The sequence below is a fragment of the Chinchilla lanigera genome, unplaced genomic scaffold (genome assembly GCF_000276665.1).
Source record: "Chinchilla lanigera isolate Chin_1 unplaced genomic scaffold, ChiLan1.0 scaffold00229, whole genome shotgun sequence".
NCBI classification, from domain to species: Eukaryota; Metazoa; Chordata; class Mammalia; order Rodentia; family Chinchillidae; genus Chinchilla; species Chinchilla lanigera.
This window is the reverse complement of record NW_004955630.1, coordinates 112,913-121,953: the sequence shown is the minus strand read 5'-3', so window position 1 is coordinate 121,953 and position 9,041 is coordinate 112,913. Positions and strand designations below refer to the sequence as shown.

At 42.3% G+C, this 9,041-nt stretch overlaps 1 protein-coding gene across 1 annotated transcript; it reads left to right on the top strand.

The window, feature by feature from the left end:
* The first annotated feature begins 4,571 nt into the window (after window positions 1-4,571).
* Window positions 4,572-5,519, top strand: LOC102027705 (olfactory receptor 2T29-like). Its single transcript, XM_005415035.2, has one exon. The coding sequence runs from the start codon at window positions 4,572-4,574 to the stop codon at window positions 5,517-5,519; it is 948 nt and encodes a 315-aa protein (XP_005415092.1).
* Window positions 5,520-9,041: the final 3,522 nt, after the last annotated feature.

The window sequence follows — 9,041 nt, the reverse complement described above, 5'->3', positions numbered from 1 at the left end:
TCCGCCCCATTAATTTAGCTTTCCTCTGTGACAGCATTTTCCCGGGCCCAAGCTTGCTATTAGGACAGGTGACACTGCCTCCTAGGAGAGGAGTGGCTGCTGCAACATGGAGATGCAAAAGAATGGGGCTTTTCTGCTGTCTCATGCCCTGTGCAGAAGCAGAGGGAGGGGGGTCAGGCGCCCCCCTGCAGCCCTGCTGAATTCCACATCCTGCTAGTTCTGCTGAGGCAGCCCAAGGTGTGTAGCCCGGCTCCCTGAGCAGGCACTAAGCCCAGATGAAAACACTGGGATGCTCACTTAGGGGCTCAGATAATTTTTCCAATCGGGCTGCTTCTCTGTCCAGTAGCAAAGTCTGACTCACAAGTGTGCGGTGTGGTTCTGCTCTTCCTGGCATTTGGGGGGAAACTTCCTTGCACAGTGCTGCCTTTGGGGCCTTCAGGTCTTTATAAATACCTGGATTTCGGGGTTTCATTTGTTTCTGACTCACTCAAGCCTCAGTCTACTGTATCCCATTGGTTTGGCTTCTCCTCCCAGAGCCCTGTCCCAGATTCCTGGACCTGATTTCTGGAGCAGCTCGTGAGGGCCAGCTGCCTCAGGGCTCCTGTCTTCAAGTTCCAGCAAAACAACTTTCAAAGTGCGATTTCACCTGGCACTTATATTATGCTTGATTTTAAAACTCTCATTGAACCAGTTTTTGGTTTTAAAGTTTCCTGTAATTTGCACGTTAATAGTTAAAGTAAAAAGCAAATACATTACAATCAAATTCAACACCAAAGTACAATTAGTAATGCAGAGTGGGGGAGAGGGAAGTGTGAGGAATTTGACATCAACATAAGTCTAACCACAGTGCTGAGCAGTGGTTATGTCTTTGATGTGGCTATTGAATTTATTTCAGATTGTGATTGTGTATTTGAAACATAAAAATATCTAAAAATTACATAATATGTATGTATATCATACATATATGTTTTCTTCAAACCGTATATTGTATACTATAACTGGATATGACTTTAGAAAATAAAAAAGGCTAAAGGGCTACAATGGTTAGCTGATATATTTTATAGATAAGATATTATCGACAATGGAGATATTTGAGATTTTTTTATTCTATAAAAAAACCCAAAATTTCATAATAAAATGATAAGAGAATAACAATAGGGAATGCAGTGTGTGTTAATATCTTCAAATTAGTCACTCAGAGTACATGAAATACGCATAACAGATTCTCTCTTACAAAGAAAAAGCAGATAACAGTATAAAACCTTCAAGACTGTGAATTTTACAAGAAAAATTTTAAAAAGCACATGAGAAGAAAACCACAGCCGTAGGGCAGATTCCTATTCTCCTCTAGAGTTCTCTCTGTTGATTTCCTCTGTAAAGTCCACAGAGAATTTCACATAAACTTTTATCCAAGCCCGTAATGAAGCTCAGGGTGACATCAGCTTTCTGTGCGCACTTAAATGTCCACACCCACCAGCCGGCCTGGCTGGGGCTGCAGGACCCTCTCAGGGAGGCAGAGACACTGAGGGAACAGAAGGTAGTTGTGTTGCTGCTCCTGACTCGTCAATCTGCTGCTGAAACTTTGTATTGGTTCTTGACAATATTTCCTAGTTTTTCTCTATCATTTATTTAAAAGAAAATGTGCTTTCTTCTCAAAACTTTCATATAGTATTTATTTATTGTAAAACAGTAAGAAATAAGCACTTGGTTTCCAGTTATTTGTGAACAAATCAGTACATGTTTCTTCCTTATGTTTGGTAGTCCATCTGATGTATTTGCTTTCCGAGACTGAAATTCTACAGAGAGAAGTGACGGTTATACTTCAAGAGGGGATGATGTTGGAGGGTTATAGAAAAGCAAGAAACACTGATCTCAGTTATATTTGTCTTTCTCTGGTGAAGCTGACAGTGCTCAGTCTGGACACAGATTGTGACCTACAGCGGAAGGACGGTGTTTCCAAGGGAGTGGGGAAGTGACACGCTGAGTGTCCCACATGAACCTTCCCTCCCTTTAGTTTTGCAATGACATGGAAAAATACCCTGAGAACTTGAATTTGAAATCTGTGAGGGAAAATAAGATAAATCAGTCACTGACAGGCTCTTGAGGAAGAAGAAATGTGGGAAAGCTGAGAACCCTTCCCGGATGATCTCAAAGTCAAACAGTGCTCAGCGTCAGCTCACAGCACCGGTAATGATCTCCCAGGTGCAACATGCACTACACTGTGTGCTTGAACTGCAAGGAGGTGGGCAGAACAGAAGAGTGATCAGGAAGTTCAGTCCCCATGTGTGACAGAGACAGTGTCCCTTGGTCAATCTGGTGTCCAGAGTGGTGTTGTGTGTGGGTGATGAGCGTGACTTCCCTTGAACAAGGAGCAGCAGAGATGCTCCCAACACCCCTCCTGCCCTCGCCTGCCTCGTGCGCCCCCTCTGTTAACTCAGCCACTGGCACTGGGGCACTCACATGCTGCTCGCTACTCCAGTACTCAGGTCACTCTGAGCAAATACAGATTAGATCAGCAGGTGTGCTTTGTAGTTTGTTGGGAAGTTTTAAAATTTCCGCAGAGCTCAGTCTCCATCTGCCAGTGGACATAGGATTTGATAGAAAGGAAGTTGTATTGTGTGTCTGTCTGTGCATCTGTCTCCTCTTATCCACCTTCTGCAATCTGTCTCAGGTTTTCTAAATCCTTATATCATCAGTGTATCATCTACTGCTTCATCAGCTGAGAAAAAAGTACCATTAGTGAGGTAAATATTTGAGTCAATTTTGGAATTGTTACAAGGTCATAAAATGTATTTGAAAACTGTAATTTTTTTGAAGAAGTCACAAATGTTAAACACTGCTAAGTCTTTTCAGAAAGAGGATATATTTGTGCCCTCCTGTTGGTAAGGCTTTTTGACATTTAATATTTCACATTTGAGAAACTTGGAGATGTTTAGTGTCTTCAAGAAAAAGCACAGAGAAGAAGTCTTTATGGATTCTTTGCAGAAAAGCAAGATGTATTTTATGTCTATTGGTTTCCTAATTTATTTTTAGCCATTTAAAATTCTATTTTAAGTCTCATTTCTGTAATATTTCCCCAAATAGATTACGAGATATCCCCACCTGCAGCCAAGGGGAAAGTGTTCTTGGTGTGTTTCTATTGCCCATGCTGGACTCCGGTGGTGAGCTCTGAGCTGGAGGAGGTCCTGACGCTGATAGTTCAGCGGTGCTCTGTTGTCTTCTCTGTGCCACATTTTCCAAGAAAAATGTCCTACAGCAATCAGTAATACCAAGAGTGATTGCAAAACCAACTGAAGTCTTGTCTGGTAAACACCAGTGACCCCCTAAATTCTACTACTTTCATTCTCAGATTTAACACAAACGGTAAGAGCTTCATGGAGATGAGCTTGAAGGAAAATCTGTCTACCGGACAAAGGATTCTGCAGGAAACTATATTTAATGGGGTTACACATATACATATGTATATACACACAGGCTCATATAAATATGTTTCTGAAAATAAATTTATATAAAATAAGCAAAGGTCTAAAACAGAAAAAATATCACATGTGAATTTGTTTTTTCAGAGGAGTGCTATGCTCAATTTCTTTATTTGCAGGTCTTTCCCTCAGTGCTCTGAGCACCAAGGTACTGAACGTAGGGAGGGCGGAGAGATGGGGAAACAGAACAGAGCATCTCATAGAACAGCAGCAGTGAGCCCTCCTTAGGTCGCCTCTGCAGACTGTCTAGAGCAGATGTGAACCAAAAGCACACACGTTTATTCATTGTGTCTAGCTCTCTGCTAAGAGTGTTCCTCACTTTGCCTCATCTGATCCTCAAGTCAAATATTATTCTCTTCCTTTTTAAGGCAGAGTGGACAGAAGCTGGAAGGTTGGAGTCTGCTTGAGCTGTGGCTGACAACTGGCCTCCTAGAAGACCTTCATCCGTGCCCTTCTGGTCTCCAGGCTCCACTCCTGGGTGAGGATTCCACCCTGCATGTGGGAATGTGAGCATCACTTCACACAGCGCAGCTTCTCCCAGAATGGCCTGATCCAATGAGCAGAGTGATTTCATGTGTTTAGTGAATTTCAAGCAATTATATTTCAGTTATTTTAAATATCGTATGTGGAATATACATCTGTCCATTTTAATACCTAATTAGATCTTAAAAACATACAGATTGAATTTATTTCATACTTTAATACTGAACATTGAAGGAATCAGGAATCTGACTTCTCTTATTTGCAGCCCCTGTTGCTTATGTTAGCAGGCGCAGTGATCTTGTGCAAACTCTGAACCTGTTGATACACCCCAGTATCGTCATGAAGTCCCTGACCTTTAAGTGTGGAACTGCACTATCAATCACTAGTTAATTTGACCAACAGCTGTGAGCTATTAGCTTCTTTTCATTTTCTAATCTGTTGAGACTCACATAATATATGTTTATCCGCATGATCCACACGCCTATGGGGCTTCCTCTAGCTAGAGCAATCAGGTTCATGCCTATGCCTATAGTATGCTCACTAAGCAGTCTTTTGAGGGGGCACACCACATTAACCCCAAGCTTTTCTTCATTGTCTAAGTGAAACCCTATGGATAACACCACCTCAAGGTTCAGCCACAATGGACAGGTAGACTTCATCCTGGTGGGACTCTTCCGTCAATCCAAACACCCTGCTCTGCTTTGCCTGGTCATCCTTGTGATTTTCCTGATGGCCTTGTCTGGAAATGCACTCCTGACCCTTCTTATTCGCTCTGACACCCGCCTCCACACCCCCATGTACTTTTTCATCAGCCAGTTGTCTCTCATGGACATGATGTACATTTCCACCACGGTGCCCAAGATGCTCATGGACCAGGTCCTGGGTGAGAACAAGATCTCAGCCCCTGAGTGTGGGCTGCAGATGTTCCTCTACTTGACACTGGTTGGTTCAGAGTTTTTTCTTCTGGCATCCATGTCCTACGACCGCTACATGGCCATCTGCCATCCCCTGCGCTACCCCATCCTGATGAACCACAGAGTATGTCTCCTCTTTGTATCTGGCTGCTGGTTCCTGGGGTCGGTGGATGGCTTCATGCTGACTCCTGTGACCATGACCTTCCCCTTCTGTGGATCCCGGGAGATCCATCACTTCTTCTGTGAAGTCCCTGCTGTGACGAAGCTGTCCTGCTCAGATACCTTGCTCTATGAGATGCTCATGTACCTGTGCTGTGTCCTCATGCTCCTCATCCCTGTGACAGTCATCTCAAGCTCCTACACCTTCATCCTTCTCACTGTTCTCAGGATGAACTCGGCAGAGGGCCGGAAGAAGGCGCTGGCCACCTGCTCCTCCCACATGACTGTGGTCCTTCTCTTCTACGGTGTCGCTGTCTACACCTACATGCTCCCCAGCTCCTACCACACCCCCGAGAAGGACATGGTGGTGTCTGTGTTTTACACAATACTCACTCCTGTATTGAATCCTTTGATCTATAGTCTTAGGAACAAGGACGTCACAGAAGCTCTGAAGAAAATGTGCAGCAGGAGACCTGCCTTTTGAGACAGGCACTGTGAGTTCTCGTGGGTTCTTTTCCTTCTCTCTGCATACCAGACATTCAGGATCTTATGGGACTGTTCCTCAGACTCTCACATGATGAGATCTCATCCCATACTTGTCTCTTATTGAAGAATTATTTCAGTGTTTTTGAATGTTCTCCATCTGTGCCCTCTTTGACCATTCAGATCCCTTACACAATTGTGTTGCGTTGATGCTACATTTTCTAAAGCTGATAACTACTTTTTACCTATAGGAGAATATTCATATTAGGAAATACATGATGGAATATTTAGAGGAAATGGTCACAAAGTTTTCAACAAATAAGGAAAACAGAGAGAGGGAGGGCTAAGTGATGGAGAAAAAGAGGAAGCAATATTAATAATGAGTGAGGGGTTAATAACGAGTATGAGGGGTTAACTGTGCTACAATTTTCATGTGTATGTACATAGACTTGAAATTATACACAAAGAAAACATGACATCCTGCCCCAGACCCTCAAAATCCTTACATTCATCTCATTATAAACAATGCATTTAGTCCATCTCTAAGAGTTGGAAAAGTGTTAATCGTTTCACTATTGTTGGAAAGTCCAATTCCAAAGTCTCCTCTGTTACTCAAAGGAAGCACTTAGCTATGAATCTCTGTAACAAAAAAATAGTTAAACACTGGTGACATATTCTGTTCATGGTAAACTTTCCAATTCCAAAAGGAAGGAACAGAAAATAATCAGTCCAAAGCAAAATCAAATCTCAGAAAGGAAAACATTAAATCCTGAAGTTCTATTCCAGCACCTGGGGCTGGTGGTAGTGAGATGTGAGCTCCAAAGGACTTGGGCAGCCCTGGCTTCATGTTATTGCCAGTTGTATCCTACAAGGCTTCTTGGGTGCTTGAGTTAACACCCATGGCTTTCTTCAGGTTTTACTGATTCCTGCTGTCTCCAATGTCCTGGACTCCTTACTCTACTTTTGCTTTCACTCTCATAGCTTCATCCATGCACTCTAAGGTGCACACTAAATGTTCTCCCAGGCCTTCTTTTGAATTCTGGGTGGACACCTTCATGACCACAGAATTCTTGCATTTGGATGCCTGTAAAACCAGCACTATACTGCAGATGCCAAGGTCAGATAATTCAGTTGTACCATCTTCTCCTCATTTACACCAGAAATCTGGCTAAAAGCAGCCAGCAGTACCCATGCCACAGACTGAAACCTGGTCCACCTTGAGATTTTCTGTGTCAGATTAATTAGTCTACTGCACATTATTCTCAGTCTCCAACCAAGTCTTCAGACATGAGCAAAGTGTAGACAAATTTTCTGCCAGAGCACAACACATGTGGCCTGGAGTCCAATTGCCAATGGAGTCTGTATTCCCAACTGAACTTCCTGAGCCTGGCCTTAACTGTGCACTTTTCTACCAGTATTGTGGTCTTCAGATCTCTGACGAGCATCTCCCATCAAACTCAGCTTATGACATTCTAGGTCTAGCAGGAATCTCCCAAATTTCCCAAACTCCTGAAAACCATGACTATGAGTTTCTGTACCACATGGTCAGATACAATGAGAGCATGACCCCTCTTCTCTGGTACGAATATCTGCCTTGCCCACTTTCTTATCACTGGGAGAAAATACCCAACAGTCACACATCCAAAGAACTGAGATTTATTTGACTCCTGATTTCAGGCCACAGTAGTTGACTCCAAGGCAAGAACTTGATGGCGGTTCCACAGGCAGGAAAAAGGCACTCAATCCATGCAAGCCATGATGCAGGGATGGGAAAGGCAGGAGCCAGTTTTGTGAATGAGAGTGAACCCTTTCAAGTCATGATGCCAGTGATCTGCTATGCCCCAGCTACAGCCATGAGACATTTGGAGACCTTTCAGATCAAAACCATAATAACAATTCAGTACATTTTAAACAAATAAATCCATGATAACCTTGATGTGAATTTATTTTATTCTTCTACATGAGAAAACCGAATCTGTGATAGCATTTCAAATAGTAAATCCAGATGGACAGCTGAAAAGTTCTTGTTCAAGTACCAGTTGTGTGCAATAGTGCAGTCTGAGTCAGGCAAAGATAAATAAGTAGAACCATGGACACTGAGAAACTTAGTTGAGATAATGTCACACAGAGAAGAATGGACATTTTTTAAAATTAAAATTTCTGCAGAGCAAGAATAAATACCAACTTATGGACATGACCAGGGGACCTTGAAGAGGCTTCCTGAGTTCATCTGAATGATCTGACCACCTCCAACTCATGGGTGTCTAGCTGCTGTTCCACCATGCTGGACGCTTTGGGGCTGTCACGTTCCTCAGGAGAGCTGTTGTTCAGTCTGTTTCCCTGGCAGTGAATGGTCAGTCTCCGTGCCTTTCTTCTACACTGCTATCCTTGATGATAATAACCTGATATTCTCATTCATTTACAAAACTTGTTGTCTGCAAAAGTTTTCTCTTCATTATTTATTTATTTATTGTGTCCTTTTATTATAAATTTATTGCTGCATGCAAGTAGAAAATTTCTTCCTTGTTCATATTTCTGCATCTTTGCACAGTGATTGGTATATGACAGGCACAGAATAAATACCTATAAACTCGTTATTGTTTTGGGAGGTCAAACTAAGGTTTTAATCTCTTTGTTTTTAAAACTAGCTTCTATTGGTATATTTACTATTCATAAGAATCACATTCATCATAGGAATTTTGTACCTGTACATAAAATATTTAATTCTTCTCAATTCTTCCCCTTTCCATTTGCAAGACTTTGTTTCCATTTTTTCTTTTATCCTATTTTTTTCTTTCCCTCCCTGCTTTCTTGTTCCCATTCTCATTTGAACACTTTTTTCCTGACTCCCAATATCTAGCTTCCACTTTGGTCCATATTTATCCTTTGGGTTTCTCACACAAGAGAAATAATGAGATATTTAAACATGTGCGTCTGATTTATTTCACTTAAAATTATGTTCTAAAAGTGCACGTATTTACCTAAAAATAATCCCAGTTTATCTCTCCCTGTGGCAAACCCACCCAAAGCACAAAGACTCAGACAAACCCCTGCTTTGTGCTGTAATTTTGATGTATTTGGCCCTTGCAGTAAAAGAAGCACCAGACTGAGTCTCTTCAGGAAGTCTTCCTCTCTGGAAGTGGCGAGGTGCAGATTCCTCAAGGTGGGTAGATCTCTAATTTGATTCAATCTCCATGGAATTACCAATGTGAAAAGTAGTCATACCTGTTCTTTAATCTCAATAAAGCAAAGCAAATTTTAAATTTCATACACAATGACAATAAAAAATAAAGTAGTTCCTCCATTAGTTCCCTGTGTGATTTTTTTTTCTTGTGAATGTGTGGTATCAGGACACTACTTAGAGGTCCTCACTCAGAAGCCCAAGGGACTGCTCTCACTGGGGTGCGCAGGTGGCCCCTGCCTGGGCACGCCCTGCACTGAGTGAGCAAGTGCTCCAGGAGCTGCTGGTCCCGCAGATTGAGTCCGTGCTTTACCCCCACCGCCACTGTTCCCAGCTGAAACT

Coding starts and splice junctions, on each gene's coding strand:
- LOC102027705 (XM_005415035.2), top strand. CDS start 4,572: ATGGATAACACCACCTCAAGGTTCAGCCACAATGGACAGGTAGACTTC.